The 25,206-nt window shown below is 38.3% G+C and overlaps 1 protein-coding gene across 3 annotated transcripts in view; it reads right to left on the reverse strand.

Annotated features, from left to right (window-relative positions):
- LOC136880956 (thiamine transporter 1) overlaps positions 1 to 25,206 on the reverse strand; it is an 84,376-nt gene that overhangs the window by 42,453 nt on the left and 16,717 nt on the right. For 2 of the 3 annotated variants that reach the window (XR_011018694.1, XM_067153505.2), the window contains exons 1-4: positions 24,639 to 24,760; positions 22,399 to 22,544; positions 5,437 to 5,607; positions 242 to 455 (exon numbers count right to left, since the gene is read on the reverse strand). Coding sequence is in view for 2 of the 3 variants with exons in the window: in XM_067153505.2 (XP_067009606.2) it covers positions 242 to 455; positions 5,437 to 5,607; positions 22,399 to 22,544; positions 24,639 to 24,654 (547 nt within the window). In the remaining variant the exon portion in view is untranslated. Of the gene's footprint in view, positions 1 to 241; positions 456 to 5,436; positions 5,608 to 22,398; positions 22,545 to 24,638; positions 24,761 to 25,206 lie in introns of those variants that run through there. The other variant, XM_067153504.2, reaches the window with a different exon arrangement.

Here is a 25,206-nt window from a genome sequence, read left to right on the forward strand (position 1 = left end):
TAATAAATACTGCACAGTCTACTCCGTAGAAAACACACACCTTCAGGTACTACTAAACTGATTAAGTAATATTCAAACATACATACCTATACAAGAAGGTTCATGATAGTTTAGCTCTTAAAAAACAAACACAGCAATAAAATTACAAGAAGAAAGAGTTATCTATATTAACAACCTGGGAAAGATGAATACAAAGTCTGACCCACCAATCATAAGAGAAGTGAATGTGGTTGCTACTTACATGCCAGAGTTATGAAGTTCAATTCGTAGTATGACATGGCACTGGACGAAACCAATATCTGGCTTACTACACCTGACAGAAAACGCCCTAGAAGAAAGGCTGTACGAGTGTTGCTTGTAACCTTTTGGTAGTGTTCTTGATCCACTTGAGCATAAATGTATGTGAAATAGGCCACTTCTGTTGCCATGAATATGCCATATCCAAACTCCACTGCCTGTACACAACACAAAAAGATAACCTAATTAATAACTGACCACTTTTGTGATCACTGATTATTTAGAACATCCTAAAATTCAAACAAGTTTTATAAATATGAGTGGTTATCAAGAGATTGTAGCATCTGAACTAAGAATAAGTCACGCAGTGTATTCCGGTCAGCAATATGACAGCCGTCTGCCAAGTTCAAAGCACAGGAGGTGCGAATATAGCTATGTTGACCTTGGATGTAAGAAAAGCTTGTTAGTGAGAGATTGCCTATAGAAAGACATGTCTGTGGGTTGTGTGCTGTTCTGTTTTGTGCATTAAATCATGCTGGGCATTATGACTCAGTACAAGTTTACTACTCGACAATGTGTGTGTTTATGATCAATATAACTCGGTCAGCACTTCAAGTCCAAACATGATTTCAAGAAAGACTGCCAGGTGTAAAAGTTCCAAGTCATACGACAATTCATGATCTTTATAGTAAATTTTAGGCTATGAGAATTGTCAGCCAAGAAACCAAACAGATAAAATTGAGTTCTCACAGAAGAAGAAAAAAAGAAATGAGATAACTTTGGTCATTTGAGAAAAAAATCCCCTACGCAATTATAATAAAATAATTATTCAAAACAAATAGATATTTCTTATGACTGTGTGTGAAAGGCTGCTACACAAAGGCGGACATATTCAACATCTCCTTTCATAATGCTCTTAAGTAACAAACTTCAAAATAGTTCATGGTACGTACTGTTGTATGGTTGATCACTGCCACAAAACTCTGCTGAAACAGCAACAACTGTCACACTCGCCAATAAGAGAAATACCATGGAGATGGTTCTTAGTTCAAATGCTCCCATTCAGAAAGTCAAGGCTAGAGAAAAGTTGTCAAAACTCAAATCTTGTCCTCACTAGGCTGAGCTACTACGCTTTAAAGCAAGGGCAGCCAAAACCACCTTGATCCCCGAGCCCTATTAGAAATACATTTTGCAAATAAGCCAGCATATCTACAGCGTTCGTGTGTGGCACAAACAGCAAGAAGTGTACGAGTTTTGAGTGGATGTTGGTGAAAATAAATTTACTCGTTCTCAAAAGTGAAATATTATTTCTAAATTACAGTACTGACTAAAAGGTAATTACAAAGAAACACTGGTAAATAATTCTTAATATTATGTAAATTATGTCAAACTATCAAGTTAACTCATAAGTACAATGTTATATTTTACAACTTATAACTACCATTATCTATATGACTGGAAGTGAATTTTACAGGAGACAATTTTGCAATCCTATGTACATTGTTCTTCAGAACAGGTTTACATAAAAAGTCTTGGCACAAGTTAATATTCTATTAATACTGTGCAACAACTCTGACAGTTCCATGCATATTAATTGGAATGTGAACAATTATATTTTGTATGCACTTATTCACCTAATAGATACCTTTAATCTTTGCTAATAGCTAATTTATGTTCTCCTTTCTGTTTTACAAGTTGCATTACACGATTTGGCAGATACCAGAAACTCTGAGCACATATGTACATCATCATGAAACCCCACTGTAACTAGAGACTCTATCATGTGTATGTCTGTGGAACAGTCAAGTTTTGAGAGGCTCCTTTTGCAAATAGCCCATTGGATTAACATCAGGGAAGTTCCCTGGACACTCTATTGTTCTCACTGATGAATATCTTCACTTTCTTTGAAGTATGGAAAGGAGCCAAGTCTTGCAGAAAAATTCCATCACTGTCTGGATATCTCTTCTGCAGCTCATCAATAACTCTCCTTTCCAGTATTTAGATGTACTGGTCAGATTTCATCATCTCGTTGACTGGTACTAAGGGTCCTGGTCCTTCATGTATGGAACACCTCCAAACTGTCATCTTCATGGGGTGTTTTTACAGCTGGCTGCAAATGGGATGTAGTTGTTGGGTCATTCTTTGCTTGGCTCACACATTGAATCCACTGCCCGGTCACTTCAAAATGACTCACATCAAAGGAAAGAACTTTCTTCTAATGTTAGAAGGTGTTTCTTTACATGTTTGCAGGCTTTTCTCCAGCTGCCAGAAGTTGACAACAAACATTAGAAACATGCAGATTCATTCTTCTTTGCCCCAGTTTGTGAGCCAAGACCACAGCAGTGAGCCTGGGCTTTGATTTGCTTCTTCTGAGTAGAAAATGCTCATTACTTGGCATCATTTTCCTTTTTCCTACCAGAGTTTCCCTTTTTCTTCAGTGAAACTGAGCCAGTGTGTTTGTGCCACTGAATACTTTGATTTATAGTGCCTACATGACACCAAATTTAGTAGCTAATTCTCCTTATGTCATGGAAATATTCAGAAATAATGCTATGATCGCACTTCGCTTCCTGGGAGTTGCATCTGCTGAAGACATAAGTATTACCAATTGCACAAGGAAACCTCAAAATTCCTCAAAAGTAACACATACTAAATAAATACACTTTTAACCTAAAGCAATCGTCACATAGATTGATTAGCAATGAATTAGCACTGAAAGAATGGGATCTACGAATAAGCAATGTGTAGCACAGTGTTGCCAGCCATTGGGAAAATTATGAAGAAAAATCCTTGTTTCGACTGATGTGCAGGGTACTGCAAGTGCATGCATGTTCACAACTAATTCACATGGGAGCTTTTAGAGGGACTGAAAAGTTTGCTAACTCATGGGAGGTAATATGATATTAATTTCATTTTGGTCTATATTGATGATTTATCACTATCAACAAGGAAGAGGAAGTCCACCTATTTAATACTGTATATACAGTAATATGTTAATATTATTTATTACATCGGGGCTAGTTTTGACCCTTGTATTGAGTCATCTTCATCCTTAAATTATAAATCGAAAAGACCATTAAATGTACCTTGAAGACATCAACACCTAATATAACACTACTAGCATGTCTTGAAGCACTGATGAAATATGGTGTGGTTACACATGAGTCCATTAAAATTGATGTCTCTTGCACATATGCCCAACACTTTTTTGTCACTTTTTATTTTAAGAAAATCATAGTCTTAATATAAAACAGCACATTGCACATATGTCCAACACTTTTGTGTCATTTTTTCTTCTAAAGAAATTGTAGTCTTAATACAGGGTGTCAAAAAAAAAAAAAAAACACAACACCGATAACAGTATGTTCGGCAGCAAGGCAAACTGATCCGTTTTCATAGCCAGAAACGCACAGCTTGGATGCTGTAGCGCTTCGAAGTGTGAGATGGGTGTGTGTTCCACATGTCATCAATAAACCCAACATGAGTAGCACACCGTGCTCATTACAAACGTAGTTCGAACAGTGTACCCCCTATGTCATTGCAGAGCCTACATCTGCGACGCTGAGCCTCACGCCCATGACCCAATACGCACGGTTATCTTTTAAGCATTTCAATTGCTCCGTGGACTCAAGCAATAAGGTCCTCCGCTGATGTTACAGGAGTGTCATACACCATACTCTTCATACTACCTACGTGGAACTGTCCGGCTTCTTGTAGTCGTCTCTCGATGGCCACAAACGTGGAATGATGTACAGTACGTCTGTTTGGAAAACATTCCGCATACAATCGTGCAGCAGCTCTACCACTGCAATTCGCTTTTATGTATGCAACCACCATGTCAGTCATTTCTGCAGCTGTGTACTGGTGCAAGTTGGACTGTTGTTAACAATGTTACTGCATTGGCAGACTACAGTACACAAGTAATGCAGTAGGATGCGCATCAAGGACTGTGTGCACGAATGTAGTGCATGCGCAGGAATGTTATTAGGCTGAAGTTGTCTGCCCACAGTATACAGACGGCTAAAGAATTGCATATCTTCCATATTAAGACACCAAATCAGAATAAATTGTCACAACCATTCGATGCTCTCCAACGCCCAAACCAAGCATTTCCGGACAGGGGCACCTTCTTGAAAAATGATCAGTCCGCCATCCCACACAACATACTAAACCTTGTCAGAATTTTTTGGGGACACTCTATATAAAACAGTTCATTATTATAATGTCCGTTTAGCGACACCCAATACAAAGATCAAAACTAGTCCCAATGTAATAAATAATATGAACATTATTATATACAGTATTGAATAGGTGGATTTTCTCATCCTTGTTGACTGTAACTCATGGGAGGTTTCAATTTTTTAATTTATTTTTAGAATCTGTTTTATGTCGCACCAACACAGACAGGTCTTATGGCAAAGATGGGAAAGGGCTAGGAGTGGGAAGGAAGCGGTCGGAGTCTTAATTAAGGTACAGCCCCAGCATTTGCTTGGAGCAAAAATGAGAAACCATGGAAAACCATCTTCAGGGCTGCCGATAGTGAGGTTTCAAAAATTTTGTATTTCACACCTTAAAAATTCTCAGAGATATAAGGGCTTTTGCTCAATGATGTATGGGAAGTAAACCTTCCACTTGGTACTAAAATATCACTCTCACCCTCGGAGTTACAAAGGAAGTTTCCCACCAGCAATGATGTCAAAATCTTAAAGCACTGGCATGAAAGGATTCAAAATGTTTTAAATTTCAGTATGAAACATGTTCCATTCTTGCATTTTTTACATGTACTCTGCTTCAAGAGCAACAGCCAAATATGTAGTCTCAATGTGTTATGTTCTCTCTCCTATGCCATTCCTTTCACACTTATTACTGATTGGACTAGTCATCTATGATGCTACCTACACAGAACTCTTGTTTACTCACTGTTTACTCACTGCCACTTCACACATTCCAGGTATAGACTTTAGCCTACATGAAGATGTAATAATTAACAAAATGCACATATAAAACCACAATTAATCAAACTGTGGAAAGAGAAGAAGGACGAAGTGATTTTCACATATGATGTGCGTTTGAAAAATGTTACAAAGGTTATCTGATATGCAAAGCAGGGAAGGTTTGAGGAAAATAGAAGTTAGTTAAAATGCAAAGATCAAAATACAGCAACGGAAGAGAATAAAAACAAGGTGATGAAGTACTTACTTGCATGGCAGGAATGTTTTCTCCCCATATCAACAAGCACCATGTCATAACACCAGACAGTCCCAAAATTATGATGACAGGCTTATACCGTAGAAGATCTGTCACTAGAAACACTACCACTAAGAGTGACAGATATGAGTAGGTACCTATAGGGTAGATCTCTCTATTAACCTGAAAAAACACATTATGCAAAGCATTTCTTAGCCAAGTGAAAATAGCCTACAGTACTAACAACAAAGCATGAAGTTAATCATTATTACATGTCTGATAGTCATTATTGCTATCAAGCCGACATCTATAGTGCAGGCATGAGAGCAACTTATGAAGCAAAAAAAGACTGCATGTACAATCACTTTACAGAACTAACAGAGATGATTAGCAGGTTGATTAGGAATGTAGAATACAGCTCACATGCTATTATGCTTCTGATACTACTGTAGCATTATAATCTATTTGAATATATATCATCTCTCTCTCGCTCTCATGTATAATATTAGTTTCCTTATCATGCTGATGACCGCTTTCTAAATCATCATCTAACACAGAGGAGTTCAGCTGGTCGCTTGCTGAGGCTAGCCCATTGCGATCGGGCTGGCATGATGTAGCATGCATACGTCACAGTGAAGCGAGGGACCGAACACACTTTACAGGAAGAGAATGGTGACGTTCGATTGTCGACCACTCTCTTCCACTACTCAGCAAAATGCTGAATGGGGTACAGTATTTAAGAAAAGAACGGTATAAATGCAAGAAAGCAGACCTTTACAAGATATTCCTGTTTGATTTATACTGTGCTCGATGTAAACAGTTTTATTTTCTTATAACTAACATGTTATAATTTTTGTTTTTCAGTTTACAAAGGTGCATGGTTAAGCGTACAAGCTATTATTTACAATTTCTTGGATGGGAATGACAGATTTCCATTTCTTAAGACGGTAAAATTCCAGTTAGCCTAATCATTCAGCAAACAGTAATATGGTATATTTATATAATTAAACAATTTTACTGCTTGATTTTGCACAGTGTTGTGTTGTTTGAATTTCCCTGTTCACTGAATTTGAAAATGGTACTTAAAACTTATCAGGCGTTGAATGATAATAGGTAGCCTCTAAATGGCGAGGGAGTTTCATATCGAGTAGAGGCAGAGATATTTACTATCCAAGATAAGAGTACAACGATGTAAATGTCTCTACCAAATGGATGTAGAGAATATGTTCAAATAAATAACCTAACTGATGTTATTTCCAGTAAGTATGATTGGATTGTTGGTAAGTTTATCAGATAATTTAAACCCAAGCAACCACAAGCCACAGATTATCCACCTTAACTCCATGTTATATTATAAATGCTTCTAAAGCATCACTTAAAATTTAATAGTGACAATTGTAATTCATTACGTACATTACAAAAATATTTGAGGTTGTAGGCCCCTTTATTGTATCCGGTCAAAATACGTAAACTGCAATGAACATAAATAACTTATTTCTTACAAAGTAAATTGAAAATGATGTGGATTTCTGCCCTCTTTCTATCATTATTTCCTGCCTCCATTTCAAACTGATGTACCGCCGCATTGATCAAGAGTGACTGGGAGAACTTTGCTCAAACTTCACGGCTTGCGACGTAACCACAACAGCATTGTGGTTGAATAGCATACGCTCATCACCTTCCTGCTACATGCTTACAGTGCTGGGCACCCGCGGGACGAAATGTCCAGCGTGAGCACCTCTTATCTAACACAATCCTTTCAAGCTCCTGCTCCCTTAATGAATCACAGTGCTAGCAGAAACTTCTTTCTGTATGTTCTGTATCCAAAAACGTTTGACATACAACACTTTTATCAAAATCGTCCACGTCGGCCTTCTTTGCAAGTGGTTGATGAATATCTGGAATTAGGATTTGACTTCTGTCATTATCTGCTTTTTCATACTACAGTATTTAGCAATGTTCCATGCTGCCTTTTCACTTTTACCTGCATCCAGCTTTTTACACCCTTAGAGACTTCATTTTCCCTTTTAAAAATATTAAAACATTCTATCTGATCTTTCAGCTCTGAGAATGGATCACTTTGCACGATTTCTTTTGAGGCATTATCATTTTATAAAGAGCTTTTTTTTTTAAATTTGCTTTACATCACACCGACACAGATAGATCTTATGGCAACAATGGGATAGGAAAGAGCTAGGAGTGAAGAGAGGAAGTGACAGTGGCCTTAATTATGGTACAGCCGCAGCATATGCCTAGTGTGAAAAGTAGAAACCATGGATAATCATTATAAAGAGCTACAGTTTTGTTCTTTAAAAAAGTAAATAATAATAATAATAATAATAATAATAATAATAATAATAATAATAATAATAATAATAATAATAATAATAATAATAATAATAATAATAATAATAATAATAATAATAATAAATGTAATTAACTTTAATTTCTCATAGCAATTCACAACAAATGAGTAACAGCAATAACTTAGTATTGCAAAGGCAACCCATTAGTGTTTCATTCTGTATCATTCATGCTGAGGAAACTGATTGTGTCACTCTGTTTATAACAAAGAGAAGACCCAGACTAAAGTGCCTGAAAATGACCAAGAATAATATAATTAGAAGAAACCTGGATTGGAACACAGTTAAGGAAGAATAATGGTGGCCCGACAGAGGAAGATGGAAAGGTGCCATAAACATCCCAATCTGGCAGAAGCTGGACAAGGGATATGGACGATGACGACTTCCTCTTGCTGTCACCAGTAATCACTCATCAGATGACCAGTAATATATATGTAACATGTATTTATTACAAAAATCAACCAATATTTGGACTTGCTTAACTGAGATTATATTCTACAGACTGAAATTTTTTACATAACACTGTGAAAAATGAAAACCTACAACTTGTTTTCCAGTCAATGACCGGGTCAGGGATGAGATGACTGAAGCCCCCAACTTGCGGCAAGGATGTGAATTGTGTCGGCTGCCGAGGCCTGTCGCACTCCTCTGGGGCAATGATTAATGACTGACAGATGAAATGAAATGATAGTGGAGAGTGTTGCTGGAATGAAAGGCGACAGAGAAAACCACAGTACCCTGAGAAAAATCTGTCCCACACCCGCTTTGTCCAGCACAAATCTCACATGGAGTGACCGGGATTTGAACCACAGTATCCAGCGGTGAGAGGCCGGTGAACTGCCGCCTGAGCCACGGAGGCACTATAATAAAATTAAAATGATACACCTGCTGTCATTGTTGACCAAATAGTTGGCAAGCCTGCTTCTCGAGCTCAAGATTATGATTTCAGTGCAAGACAGGTAGATTTTTGAAAATCCATAGCTTGCAATGCCACCGCATAAGAGAGGCCAGTAATGCATACAAGATGCATACTTGATAAAATTATCTCTGTTGGTATTCCGGTCTGCCTACACATAAAACGCACACTGAATGAAAGAGTTACAGTAACATGTAAATTAACGGAAACAAGATATTATTTGCACACTGATTAGCAACCTTGTGCTTCATAGTGCTTTCTTGTTTGTTTATAAGTTATGGAAAGGAACAAACAAACTTCCTCTGTCAGTTCATAATATTGGTTTTACGGCCCACTAACTATTTTTATTGTTGTTGGAGATGCTGTGATATCAAAATTTTGTCCCCCAGGAGCGTTAAATGTACCAGTATATATAGTTATTGAAAAATTCAAACACTTTCCAGACATTCTGGACTACCACGAGAACAAAGTTTAACTACATCAAAAAGGGTAACAAAATTAAACCAGAATATATAACATAAAACATCATCTAATAAAATAACTCTAATAAAAAAAAATCTAAGAGTAATTATACAATCAAAGAACAGCACATTTGGTATTGGGATATTAATGGGAATATAAAGTGAACTAATTGAGAATGTTTTGTTTGTTTGTTTGTTTGTTTGTCCAACCCTTGTCCCGTTTCTCTATGGGATCGGGTATGAGGTGAGATGACTCTGTCGTGGCGGGTTTATTATGATCGGATGCCCTTCCTGACGTCAACCTCATCAGAGGAGTTCATGACATGAAATGAATTTTTTTTTTTTTTGCTAGGGGCTTTACGTCGCACTGACACAGATAGGTCTTATGGCGACGATGGAATAGGAAAGGCCTAGGAGTTGGAAGGAAGCGGCCGTGGCCTTAATTAAGGTACAGCCCCAGCATTTGCCTGGTGTGAAAATGGCAAACCACGGAAAACCATTTTCAGGGCTGCCGATAGTGGGATTCGAACCTACTATCTCCCGGATGCAAGCTCACAGCCGCGCGCCTCTACGCGCACGGCCAACTCGCCCGGTCATGAAATGAATGACGTGATATATGATAGTAGGACAGGAGAGAGTGAAGCCCGGTGCCAGCACATAGCCTACTCCTGTCGTACAGCACCAAGGGGTCTGCTCAAGGCTTAACGTCCCCAACCGATGGACGAATCACCATCAACAGCGTCATATGCCGTCACTCCATATGAGCACTGCGGAGAGGTTTAGAATTTAATCCAGGCTTTTGTCACGCAATCTAGTGATTAGAAATTGTATACCACCACCTCCCCTACCTTGCCGGCCAACATTCTGATGGTGAAAATTATTTCGACCAATGGGACTCGAACCGGCTAACCATGGTGTCAGACCATTTAGACTTCAATGCCTTAATGATCATGGCTACCAGGCAGGCTTAATTGAGAATATAGAAGAGATTTTAAAATACACAAAGATTCCTGTAAAGTGGTGACTACCAAAATATGGATTCAGGACTTTTGTAAACCTAATCTGTTCTAGAAATGAATGAAAAACCTACTTATTGTGCTGCATGCCCCCACCACAAAACAGAATACTTCCACCTCTTCTAACTGGTATACATCCTCATGTAAAATTCAATGGTAGTGTTTGGCTCACAAGGCCACTGGGATACTTTTCTCCTTCTGTCTTTGTCCTGTATTCCTAGTCTTTCAATTGTCTCCATCTTTATTGTACCGAGCTCGATAGCTGCAGTCGCTTAAGTGCGGCCAGTATCCAGTATTCTGGAGATAGTAGGTTCGAACCCCACTGTCGGCAGCCCTGAAAATGGTTTTCCGTGGTTTCCCATTTTCACACCAGGCAAATGCTGGGGCTGTACCTTAATCAAGGCCACGGCCGCTTCCTTCCCACTCCTAGCCCTTTCCTGTCCCATCGTCGCCATAAGATCTATCTGTGTCGGTGCGACGTAAAACAACTAGCAAAAATAGCATCTTTATTGTTTTGTCTCTTCCTCTTTCTTTGTGTTTAATGATGATGATGATGATAATAACATACATACATGCATCATCATTATAGACCGTTATTCCTTTCAGAGGTCAGTCTGCAAGCCTCTGTGAATTTACTAAACGTCGCCACAATCCTCTATTTGCAACTAGTGCTGTGGCCTCATTTAGTTCTAGGCCTATACCTCTTATCCTTAAATCATTAGAAACTGAGTAACCATTGTCGTCTTGGTCTTCCTCTATTTCTCTTACCCTTCATAACAAAGTCCATTATTCTCCTACATAACCTATCCTCCTCCATTCACCTCATATGGCCCCACCACCGAAGACGGTTTATGTGTACAGCTTCATCCATAGAGTTCACTCCTAACTTAGCCTTAATGTCCTCCTTCCAAGTGCCCTCCTGCCACTGTTCCTACCTGTTTATACCAGCAATCATTCTCACTACTTTCATGTCTGTTACTTCTAACTTATGAATAAGATATCCTGAGTCCACCCAGCTTTCGCTCCCATAAAGCAAAATTGGTCTGAAAACAGACCGATGTAAAGATAGTTTCATTAGAAGTTGACTTCCTTCTTACAGAATACTGTTGATCACAACTGCGAGCTCACTGCATTAGCTTTACTGCATCTTGATTCAATCTCACTTATCATACTACCATCCTGGGAGAACACACATCCTAAATACTTGAAATTATCTACTTGTTCCAGCTTTGTATCACCAATCTGATATTCAATTCTCTTGGATTTCTTACTTACTGACATCAAGTTAGTCTTCAAAAGGCTAATTTTCATACACTCATTGCACCTACTTTCAAGTTCCAAGATATTAGACAGCAAGCTTTTGGCACAATCTGCTATTAAGGCCAAGTCGTCAGCATAGGCCAGATTGCTTACTACATTTCCACCTGCCTGAATCCATCCCTGCCACTTTATACCTTTCAGCAGATGATCCATGTAAACTACGAACCCCTGTAAGTACCCTGAACCAAGAACTCATTCTACTATCAATTCTCACTGCAGCCCAATTGTCAACATAAATGCCTGTGATTGATTTTAATAACCGACCCTTAATCCCATAGTCCCCCAGTACGGCAAACATCTTTTCCCTCTGTACAATGTCATATGTTTTCTCCATATCTATGAAACATAAACATAAATGTCTATTCCTCTCGGTAGCATTTTTCAATTAACTGGCGCATACTAAAAATCTGATCCTGACAGCCCCTCCGTGATCTGAAACCACACTGCTTTTCATCCATCTTCCTCTCAACCACTGATTGCACCCTTCCTTATAGATAGGTGCAAATACTGCTTTTATCCAATATGAAGGTACCTTACCAACACTCTATGCTAAACTTATTAATCTATGAAGCCATTTCATGCCTGCCTTCCCACTATACTTCACCATTTCAGGTCTAATTTCATCTATTCCTGCTGCTTTATGACAATGGAGTTTATTACCACGTTTTCCACTTCCTCAAGCGTAATTTTACCAACATCATTTTCCTCCTCCCCACGAGCTTGGTTGTTCGTTACACTACCAGGAAGTTTTCTTTTATGTTGAGAAGATTTTCAAAATATTCCCTCCGCCTGTCCAGTGATTCCCTGGGATCTATGACGAGTTCACCTGAATTACCCAAAACACTGTTCATTTCATTTTTCCCTCCCTTCCTAAGATTTTTTATTACTGTCCAGAAAGGTTTCCCTGCTGCTTGACCTAGCCTTACTAAAATATTCCCACGACTTCTTTTCAGATTCAACAACTATTTGTTTTGCTATGCTTCCTTTCTGATAAGCCTTCTTTTTATATTTACAAGCTGCTCTCACTTCATCATTCCACCAAGATGTTTGCTTTCTCCTATCTCTACACACTGCTGTTCCTAGGCATTCTCTTGCTGTTTCTACTATACAGCATCCCTGTATGCCACCCATTCTCTTTCTATATCCTGAACCTGCTTACTGTTCACTTTTTGGAACTTCTCACTAATCATATCCATGTACTTCTCTCTAATGCCCTCATCCTGGAGATTTTCTACCCTTGTTCGTTTGCAGACAGATTTCACTTTCTCTATCCTAGGCCTAGAGATACTTAGTTCACTACAGATCAGATAGTGGTCTGCATCATCAAAAAATCCCCAGAAAACCCATACATTCCTAATAGATTTCCTGAATTTGAAGTCAGTTAAGATATAGTCTTTTAAGGATTTAGTACCCCTACCCTCCCATGTGTAGTGGTGAATAGCCTTATGCTTGAAGAAAGTATTTGTAACTGCTAAACCCATACTAACACAGATATCCAGCAAACGCTTCCCATTCCTATCAGCTTCCATATCTTCCCCACATTTACCAATCACCCTTTCATATCCTTCAGTTCTATTTCCAACTCTTGCATTGAAATTGCCCATTAGCACTATCCTATCTTTACTCTTGACCCCGACTACAATGTCACTCAATGTGTCATAAAACTTATCAACTTCATTCTCATCTGCACCCTCGCATGATGAACACTCTTGAGACAATTCTCGTCCTAATTCCTCCAACTGCCAAATCTATTCACATCATTCGCTCATTTATGTGCCTAATAGAAACTATGTTACGTGCAATAGTATTTCCTGATGAACAGGCGTACCCCATACTCTGTCCTTCCCTTTTTAACACCCATCAAGTACACTTTATAATCTTCTATCTCTTCTTCCGTTATCTCCCCTCACCCGAATATCATCTATTCCTAGCACATCCAGATGCATCCTCTTTGCTGACTCAGCCAGTTCTACTTTCTTTTTTAATTTATACATAAGCCCCATTAATATTGATAGCTCTCCAGCGAATTCCATTTCATTTGCCAAGTTGTTTCCAAGGAGTCTCTCGCCTGTCAAATGGGAGTGGGACTCCGTTACTCCCAGAGGTCTGAGGCTTGCTTAAAATGTTCTGAGCTTGGTAAATTTGTGAACAGTGATCTTCCTGGAAGACCTGTATGCTATAGCATGTCTGCCACTAAACAGAAAAGGCTTGATTGAAAAACTGGAAGTCCGAGAGAGAGAATAATTCTCAGAAAGACCCTAGACCTGTTGTTGGGTGGAATAACAGAGATGTCATAATTCAGAGCTCTACTTCCAGAGGGAGAGAGGTTTCTCAGACTGTGGAGGAAAAGGAGGGTAGCTTTCTATAGTTGTGTGGCAAGATCTTTTTCTAATAGACTGACCAACCACTGCTCACCTTCTGGTGAAACAAGAAATTCCATACTACCTGGTTGACAGAAACTAAGAACATAAAAGAACTGGGGTTGACAGACTTAAAAAACAGACAGCAGCAGCAGCAGCAGCACAGTTTGTCTGTTTTCTAAGTCTGTCTGCTGCAGTTACAGTATTTTACTAAAGTTTGCAGAAATGTCGTAGTGCTGTAAATTGGTTTTGCAGAAGTTCTTTTATGTCCCAGTGAATCTAACGACTACGGATGGCATATATCATCCCCTTCAAATACTACTGAACTGAGCTGACCAAGCTGGCCGTGCAGTTAGGATCGAGAAGCTGTGAGCTTGCATTCAGAAGATTCAAACCCCACTGTCAGCAGCCTTGAAGATGGTTTTCCGTGATTTTCAGGCAAATGCTGGGGTTGTGTCTTAATAATGTTAATAATGTTATTTACTTTACGTCCTACTAACTACTTTTACAGTTTTCAGAGATGCCAAGGTGCCGGAATTTAGTCCCGCAGGAGTTCTTTTACGTGCCAGTAAATCACCAACACGAGGCTGATGTACTTGAGCACCTTCAAATACCATCGGACTGAGCCAGGATCGAACTTGCCAAGTTGGGGTCAGAAGGCCAGCGCCTCAACTGTCTGATCCACTCAGCCCGGCTGTACCTTAATTAAGGCCACGACTACTTCCTTCCCACTCCTAGTCTTTTCCTATCCCATCATCGCCATAAGACTTATCTTTGTCATTGCAACGTAAAGCAACCAACCCAAGCTTGCTCTTTTTTCATCAGACCTTCCATATTTCTACTGTCAGGATTGTGGCAAATAAATAATACTAAGGTACCCTAATCTACAGTCCTGAGCTCAGCAATATGTTTTTATTTTTCCACTTGTTTGTTCCCTTTCGTTACTTATTACAGAATATAGTTACCATGCTACTTGTCAAAATAACACTAACTCTTCTAAAAATAAACTTTATTACATAATATAAGAGAACCAAAAGGAACATCTTGTTTAAGTGATGTACATGTCAGACAGGATTGTAACTGCACATTGTGACCTTCAGGACAATTGGCAGGCCATGTTTATCAAGAGCTTTCAGCAACAAGGTCCCACAATAGAGGTTAACTATCTTGCTGTCAACATGAAATGATCTTCATATCCAAGATCTCTTTTAAGAGATCAGGTTATATGTCTAATACCATTTATGACAAAGGTCTTATGTCTATTTTTTCTTGCCATAATTTATTTTATGACTGAAAGATAGTAGCAGGAACATTTTCACATTTCTATTTGCATGCAGAAGTAAATATGAAAAATTAAGAAAGACTTACTTTGACAAGGGCAGAAAAAGATACATGCAAGGGGGGAGGGTAACTTAGGTTTACTACTTACTGATTTATCATTTGAGACATTTATGATAAATTTATGATAAAGAATCAGTTATCAGTCACAAAAGAAGAAAAATCAAGTAACACACTGTAGGCTGGTAGGCATAACAGAGATAACGTGTTTGTCTGCAGAGAGAAGAATTAAGCAACAGAAGGAAAGAAGCAGCCAAATTCAGGTCTCAGCCTGCCCTGCAATCCTAACACCCGAGACAAAGCATTGCAAGAAATAAATTTCATATTTAAGCCTGTATTATGATACATTTTGGTGAAAAATTCCACCTTTACAATACACTTCTTTTTTATTATTTTCAGAATAACAATTTTCACAACTTTAGAATAGAATTAGCCTACTGTCAAACAAGAAACTTGAACTTCCCCCAGACCAATACATCAAGATTTTATTCACTATTAAGCTATAACATTTCTAAACCCAACTTTGCCAGTATAACTGTAGGTCTAAGTTTCCTGAAAGAAAGTTGCATGAAAAATGAACACTTTGCAACCAGTTCTACGTATTTTCAACTCTAATCACATTCATAGCAAGCAGACAATGGTTAATGTTTTAAAATGGCATTGGACAGAACACTCATTAGAACTACCCAATGTCTTTTGATGTGTGTTCTTTTAATGTACCCTTGTTCTATTTATTGTATACTTTGTCTTATGTTTATGGCTGAAGATTTCCCCATGGGGAACAAACATGTCCCATTTGATTAGGAAATTGTTATTCTGAAAAGAATAAAAAGAAGTGTATTGTAAACGTGGAGTTCTTCCCCAAAAAGTACCATAATGCCCAAGACAAAGCAGATAATCCACTGGGTACTTGAACAAAGAAACATTCTTTACAGGAATGTTATGAGAATGACAGGCAGGCAACCATTGTTTTGTATAAGCTTTGATGGTTGTTCACAGCTTTTCTATGTGTTTAATATTGCCATAACCAATACAGGTTTTTGATGCTTGCTTACTCATCCAATTCTACTTTCTACCTTATAAAGCTTTCAGCATGATGAAGTTATCTTAAATTGGAATAAAGAGCACAGTGTTGCAAGGCATACCAGTCTATCATGAAGATGATTAGGATGAGGTATATATTAAGACATAGGCCCTACATCAAATACTCCTAAGGAAACATACGAGGGTGAGTCAATAAATAAGTCGCAAACATGTGTGTGCCTTATACCATTTGAAATTACGCGCGCAAGTTTTGCCAGCAGGTGGCAGCATATGTATGCTTGTCGTACAACATCTCGCAGGCACTCGGTCAGTCAGAGGCTGTTGGTGCATGATGGCACATGTGTTGCATGGCTGTACACGAGTAGAACAGCGTGCAGTTGTGCGTTTTTTGTGGGCCAAAGGATTGTCCACAGAAGAAGTGCATCGTGAAAACTGTTTCTCACGGAAAGCTGTGTTCAATTGGATCCAGAAGTTTATGGAAGGAGAAGCATTAGAGATGGGGAGCGTCCTGGTCGTCGTGCGGAGGTGTCAACTGCAACCACATTGCAGCGTGTGGATTAACTCATCCGTAATGACCGGCATGTGATGATTGATGACATCATTTCACAACATCATTTGGGTGGCCGTCATTTTGATACAGATGATGCCATAATCTATGAGGTTACACGTTGGCTGCGACAGCAACCAAAGGACTTCTTTGCTGCTGGCTTTCAAGGACTTGTAAAGAGATGGGATAAGTGTCTGAATGTACAGGGTGAATATGTGGAAAAGTGAAATAAATGTCAGAAAGTTACGTTGATTATTTTTGCCTCAATTCAGTTTTGCGACTTATTTATTGACTCACCCTCGTACTACTATTTTCCTAATAGAGAATATTAGCTAGCCATATAAAATGAACAATGGCATTTTCTTAGAAGAATGTAGATACTGACCCAGAAACAACCCAGTGTATTTCTGTGAGAAATATCATACTTGGAATAACTCTTTTTACATTCCTTTGTACAAAGTCTAAGTCAGTGACATTTTAGAATACTGACAATTAAAGCAATGTACATATCTCATGCCATTCCTGAAATGTGTTATATCAGATAGTTTCAGCATTATTAATGTGATTCTATAAGGAACCATTCAATTGTTAATAGAGCATTTAATTTTCTTAAAAAGTTCTGTATGATATTAAGTCAGAATGTGCTTAATCTAAAACAGTTCTAAGTGTAAAAAAAACTCTGAAAAGTTTGTAATAATCAATCTGTTTACATTTTTCTGAAAGTGCTCCAACAAGGTAACTTGCTTACCTCAGAATTTATGGAAATAAATAAATAAATAAATAAATAAATAAATAAATAAATAAATAAATAAATAAATATTAATAATTTTTATAACATTTTATGGCCAAATATGACCACTCCAGTCAACTGAATAGCTCCCCAGAATAACATTGCATATTTCATACCCGACGGTGCTGCGGTGGAAGAAAGTCGAAATATTCACTGTACAAAGAATTATGAAGCTGTTAAGTTGGCAAACCCTAGAAAAATGTTGCATATAGGTGACAAGATGTCGTCCACAAACAGCATTTGTTGGTCTGGAGGGTCCATAAACCTCATAAAGGAAAACGATGGTTGCTAAATATAAATGAGTGGAAGGATGTGAAAAACAAGACACTGAAGAACAGCAGAAAAGCATATACAACCAGGAGAAATGTTATAAAACCGGGACTGCAGCCTCCAAATGAAGTAAGTACTATATAAAAACGTTGCATATCTGTGAGGAAAATCAATACTACATGTCATATCCTATGTCATCATTAATGTAATACATAATTGATTATTTTAGGAATGTACCTGCTCTTGCATACATAATGAGTGTCAGAAGGTTACTCTCAATGAGAGTTTTATAAGATGAACTATAATGCTCAAAGCAAGTATCTCACCAAAAATATGGAGATCACTGAGCCTGTGCGTCACCGAGTTGCAGAGGATATCTCCAGGAAGACCTGTTCATTTTGGTACTGCATTGTTGTGAAAGGTACACAATATTTAGTGTGTCAAAAGACAGTATGTGCTATTTTTCTAATTTCGTGTCATCGCGTGCAGATGCTACAAATAAAAACAAACTCAATTTTCTAAGTGAATATACCTACATAGGTGGTTTGAAAAGTTCTCGGAATGTACTAGAATTAAGTATCTTACCTCGGTGGAACTGCTTTTATTTTTCAACATAGTCTCCCTGTAGACTAATGCATTTGGTTCAGCAATGTTCCAATGCCTTGATCCCATCTCGAAAATGAGATTCCTCCAGGCCTGCAAAATACCTCTCCAATTCAGCTGTCAGTTCTTCCCTTGTAGAAAATCTCCGTCCACCGAGGAAAATTTTCAGCTTGGGGAATAGATGAAAGTCTGATGGTGCCAAATCAGGTGAATAAGGTGGATGTGGCAACAATTCGTGCCCCAGCTCATGAAGTTTTGCCATGGCAATAACACTTGTGTGCAGCAGAGCGTTGTCCTGATGAAAGATTACCTGTTTCCTTGCCAAACCAGGCCTTGTTTTGCGTATCCTTTCCTGTAGTTGGTCTAGGAGGTTTGCATAGTATTGCCCCGTAATTGTTTGGCCAGTAGGAAGATAATCTATCAGCCGAATGCCTTTCGCATCCCAGAAAACTGAGGCCATGACCTTTCCGGCCGAACGCACTGCCTCTGCTTTCTTTGGTGATGGTGGTGAATCAGCATGTTTCCACTGCTTTGACTGCTGTTTTGTCTTTGGGGTATAGTAGTGGATCCAAGTTTCATCTGTAGTCACAAACCGGCGCAAAAAATCTTGTTGGTTGCACTGAAAATGGGCCAGACTTTGTTCGGACATTTCCAATCTGGTGCGTTTATTGTCCAATGTCAAGAGCCCATCTTGCGGATAATTTTTTCATACCCAATTCTTCGGTTAAAATATAATATACCCGTTCAGAAGACATCCCTACAGCTTCAACAATCTCCCGCACTTTCAGTCGACGATCCTCCATGACCATTTTATGCACTTTTGCGATAAATTCTGGGGTCGTAACACGTTTTGGCCGTCCACTATACAGATCATCATCCAAGCTCTCCCAACCAAATTTAAACTCGCTGGTCCACTTGGCAACAGTTGAAAATGAAGGAGCAGAGTCCCCCAGTGTGTTCTGAAAGTCGGCATGAATTTCCTTTGCTTTCACACATTTCTTTACAAAGTATTTAATCACTGCTCGAATCTCAGTTTTTTCCATTGTCACAAATCACTATGCAGGAACAACAAAGAGTCGTCACTACCACGCTCCTGCAGCTAGAGCACTGACGCGCCACGTGTTCACTCAAAAAGGATGTGTGATTATTGCGCGGGAACCTCGTTGCTCTAGCACTGACATCTAGCGGTGATTCTGAGAACTTTTCAAACCGTCCTCGTATAATAAGCTTCAAAATTTTAAGAATATTGCATATCCAACCTACTCTTTGAACAAAACTAAAAAGTTAGTGCTGCTGCATTGCATGTTTTACATTTCAGAGTATAAAGTGAATATTCTTTCTACAATAATGTGAAGTGAAATTATAACTAGTCTGTTACATCTTTAAGTCACATGAAATGGATCAGTGTTCCTATAGACATTCAAATTGTGATTCCCTGTACTGCAGTTCTAGAAAGTCACTCATGGTTATCAGGTCACCCTTCTTTTCCTTCCTGACTGGAAGACTTCTTTTATGTGCTAGTAAATCTACCAACCCAAGGTTGACTTACTTCAGCACCTTCAAATACCACCAGACTCAGCCAGGATCGAACCTCCCAAGTTGGGAGCTTATCAGCCCTGCCGCGTGACAAATCAAGTCATATACAGAGAGATAGAAACAAGAAAAGAAGTGCTTAATAAGAAGATAAACACAATGATAATTCAGCATTGGAAGAGGGAGCAACAGAAAGAGGAAAGAGGACAAACATGCAAACAAAAAAGGACAAAGACAATCTTCACATCTTCGAACACTGCTATCTCCACAAAAATGGGCTCTCTCCTAATCAATCCCGGTTCTTCTATAAGGCATGATCAAGACGTTTCCGTTTGAAGCCATTGCTGCAGCAGACATGCAACATAGTGCCACTACAATACAGGTATATAAGCACGGGCATGTAGGAAAGGGGATTAGTGCAGCGATCGTGCCATGCCGAGGTGTGTGCGTTAAATGCAGCCACATAAAATACACGTCAGACAGCCAAGTTGTACACTTCTCAACCACTCAACAACAATACTTATCAATAGTCATAGACAGGGAAAGAGCCACCAACAACAAATGTTTTCACACACTAGTGTGATCTGCATTTAACGCTTTCAAGACTAACAACAACTTCAGCTGCACATACCCATCTTCAAATGTATACATTTTTAATAATATTAGAAAATCCGCAAGCTATCTAGTGGTTGAACTTTGTATAAAGTGTAGTGGTGCAAAGTACCCCATACGAACTTAAGCATACAACCTCTCATATTAGACGACCCGTAAACAACGCAAGAACATGTTTTTACCCGTTACTTTGGACTGTAACAAGACATTTGCATCTTAAAGTGTATTTTACCATGTGTTATGAACATTTCAGTGTGTTTATGGAGTTTATATTTTAACAGGTTATTTAACACGAGTTTCAGGTCATCTGACATACTTATTATTATGAGCGTAATACTAACCACTTTGAAATAAGTCAATATAACATCCATCACACATAATCTTTTCACGCCAGATGATTTAATAAAAAATGAAAGATGACAAATTTATTTCAAGAACATGTTTTACCCAAAAACTTGGATTGTAACAAGATATATGTATATTGAGATGTATTTTATTATGCATTGTGAACATTTTAATGTGTTTATATAGTTAACATTTTAATAAGTTTCAACACGAGTTTTAGGTCTTTAGACATACTTAAGTTTATGAGCATAGGACTAACCACTTTGAAACATGCCAATTTACGTCTGTCACACACAATATTTTCAATTGGCAAGGCACAACACTTAAAATTGTAACTAATGTAAGAGTATAATACTGCTGAAGAAGACTTTGTAAAGAGTCGAAACCGGTTCTGTTATATAAGGTATTATAGTAAACTAGTATTGATCAGGTGGATTTTTCTTTTCTTTTCTATGATATACACATAAATTATGGCGACGTTATTACCAAATGTGTCCAAACAAGATGAATGTGCTGTTATTTTGTTCTTGGCTACTGAAGGACAAACACCAGTGGACATCCATCAGAGAATGAAGACTGTGTATGGGGCAGCACGTCTGTCGAAAACCACCGTTGTGGAATGGTGCACCAAGTTCCATGCAGGTCGAGTTTTGAAACAAGACACTGGTTGATCTGGGAGGCCTGCCTCATCCATTACGGACAACAAGTGAGCAGTGGATGAGACCTGTAGTCCTGATCTCTCCCCATGCAATTATCATGCCTTCGGTCCCCTCAAAAAGGGATAGACGCTTCCTGTCGGACAAGGATGTGCAGCAGGACACGGTGTTTTACCACACGGGGATCTTCAACCTGGTCGTTGGTGGGATGAGTGCCTCAATGCTCATGGCGATTTTACCTGATTGACATCCCGATTCAAGGACTGTACGACTGTCAAATGAAAACTTTTTGATAACCCCTTATGCAACCATTTCTTCTCAGCACCAATGAGCTTCATCAGGAGGGTGGGCTTAAACATTCACTGAGGTACCATCTTGATGGATATTCACACTTGATGGCGGAAGTGTATACTTTTTTTTCTTTTTTGCTGCGTACTTGTTTAATGTCGCATTAACACGTCAAAGGTTTTCGGTGGCAGAAGGATGGGAAAAGGCCAGGAGTGGGAAGTTAGCAACTGTGGCCTAAATTAAGATACAGCCTTGGCATTTGCCTGGTCTGAAACCACAGAAAACCATCTTCAGGGCTGCTGACAGTGGGGGGCGGAGAAAGGAGAAGTACAGAATAATAAGAAAGCTAGATGAAGATAGAAAAAGGAAAGAGACAACAATATAAGAGATGAATGCAGGTGGTATAAGAATAGGAACACAGCAAGCGACAATCTCTATACAGTTACCAAACCACAAGTTCATACATGCCATTGCAAAATAATCGTATAATGCACTTTACAAGATAAACTTACCTGATCATTTGTGAAGTTCTTGTTTTCAATTAGATATGGTGTGATATAAGGTTCTGATGGACGAAACTCTTTCAGGAAACCAAATATACATAGGATGAGGGAAATCCTCATCCAGGTCTCCATACTGTGTGCTGGTCGCTCAGACCCTGGAAGCATAAAAACTATAATAAATTTTGCAGCGAGAGCTTTTCATAATATTAATTATAATAATATTTGAATACACCAGCCAAACTTCTGGTATTACCTACATTAACCCATGAATGTCCAACCAATTTTTTTTACTATACAGCTGCCTCTGTGGATCAGTGGTAGAGTGTTGGCCTCCAGATCCCAAGATTTCAGGGGCTCAAATCCGACAGAGGAAGTCGATTGAAGGGAGGAAAAATGTACATTCAACACTCCATGTCGCAAGATGTTGGCATGTAAAAGATCTCTAGTTGCATGAAATAAATTTCATCTTAAAGCCGTATTGTTGAATAGTATAATAATAATACGAGATTTTCAATCAAAAACTCCACCTTTATAATACTGATATTTTGTTTTTATTCTTCAAGTCAATTCTTCAAGCCAATTTTACACAAGATAAACCCCACATCCTTCTTGTGCATTTCAAATCACAAATTCTGCTTGTTCACTGCCCTGCTGAAGATGTCCACAATAATGGAAGAAACATGTCCCAATAATTATTAATGCTGACTTGAAGAATAAAAACAAAATATCAGTATTGTAAAGGTGGAGTTTTTGAGTGAGAATCTCAAAAAATTAAAGATTTCTAGTGTCACATCTGATATGTACCCAACAAAATTATATAAAAACTCAGCCATAGGTTGCCAGAGAGAGATCCGTGATCTGTGTGGTAGAGCAAAACAGTGTCGAAACTGATGAGCAGGCAACTCAGATGTGCAGGTGATTATTATTAATTTTTTTTTTTGCTAGTTGCTTTATGTCGCACCGACACAAGTAGGTCTTATGGCGATGATGGGATATGAAAGGACTAGGAGTGGGAAGGAAGCGGCCATGGCCTTAATTAAGGTACAGTTCCAGCACTTGCCTGGTGTGAAAATGGGAAACTACGTAAAACCATCTTAAGGACTGCTGACAGTGGGGTTCTAATCCACTATCTTCCGGACACAAGCTCACATCTGCGTGCCCCTAACCGCATGGCCAACTCACCCGGTGTTATTGATTTGAGAGGAAGTACAACTGAGCAGCCATTCCCACTTAACAGTAATGGCAAAAGACAGGGAAGCGCCATGAAGAAAGTGAAAATTAGACTTTCTAGAGCTCACAAACCTAATATCGTCGGGTCAGAAGATAAAAAGAGCTGAGCAAGGGAAGTTAATAGTATTTTTATCATAGTAAGATTATTGAGGTGAACAAACAATTAATTTTGAAAAGGATTATGTGATTAATCTCAAAATATGCTTTATAATCTTAAGATTAATTTTTACTGAAAACTACAAACATAAAAATGCTTATCAAGTGCTACCATTTACAGACATGTATATACAATTGTACACTTAGTCGTAAATCATCTTACGCTCAACAATTCTTCCATACACAGTAGGGGTTAATCGTTGATGGTTTGGACAACATAAACTAAGCAAGCTCTTGGATGGCCTTTCTTCCTTTGACTTGCTTCACTAAATCTCCACTACTCAGCATCTTCTGTCATAGATTAATGTTTCATACACCTAAACCTTCTTTAATACATGTTCTACATAATGGTGAAAACTGCATCAAAATCTGTTTGATGATTCCCAAGATTAGGCCACAAAAACACAGACAGACACCTACTGGGGAATTATTTTATAATAGGTATAGAAGTCACAAATATTTAAAGCAATCTGCATGATTTGTTACACTTTTTCCAAGCAACTGGTAACAAAAATGTATTTCCGATCTTTCAAAGAGAAATGTAATAAAAGATTCACTTGCATATTAACATCCAAGAAGAAGTACAGTCAAAAACAGGCTATAGAGAATCAATCACCAATATACAACAGTAAAGCAACAAAACTAAACCAGTCAAATATTAGTGAGTTCCCATGCATGTTAATAGAAACACTAACTCACAGAATCTTCTGAGGATTATAATTTCCATACTTTTACAATTAGTACAAACAAAACTGTAAATAACTAGAATTTACAACAACCACCCGTACTAAGTTCATACCACTTTTAAATTCAGATACTACAATAACAATATTATATAATTCAATGGGGTAATTCATACCTACTTTTATCTGTCAACATTCAACGACTTTCAACTGCTGCAGAAATGTAATCTCAAGTGCAGTATAATAAAAGACAATTGCTGGCTTGCTATGAAGTAACACACACCTGCATTGCTTACATCCCGTCTCTGAACAACAAGAGATAACAGAGTAACTAGACACTGACACACAGACTCAGCAAGACAAACAGGAAATAACCATGCATAATAGAATTCCTTGCCTGGAGTCATACTGAGGATAACAAGAGGCAACTTCTATAGCTCACCTGAAATGCTGTGGTTTTATTTTATTTTATCATTCTGTGAAAAGATCATAACAGAATATATAAAATTATAAAAAAATATTTGTTAGTTTGCCAGACAATTAGCCCATCCAAGAGCTGACTATTAAGGTCATCACTCCTTTGAAGAATGAGTGTGCTAAGTCTAAAAATGAAATAACCATCAATTGAAGATACCAAGTCTACCAGACTCTCAGAAAAAGCAAAACATCCATCCTCAGGTTAGAGCTTGCAAGGTTTTCTTACCCCCCGCTTCTTATCCTTATTAAGCTACACTTCAATTTAAATGTT

The sequence above is a fragment of the Anabrus simplex genome, chromosome 9 (genome assembly GCF_040414725.1).
Source record: "Anabrus simplex isolate iqAnaSimp1 chromosome 9, ASM4041472v1, whole genome shotgun sequence".
NCBI lineage: Eukaryota > Metazoa > Arthropoda > Insecta > Orthoptera > Tettigoniidae > Anabrus > Anabrus simplex.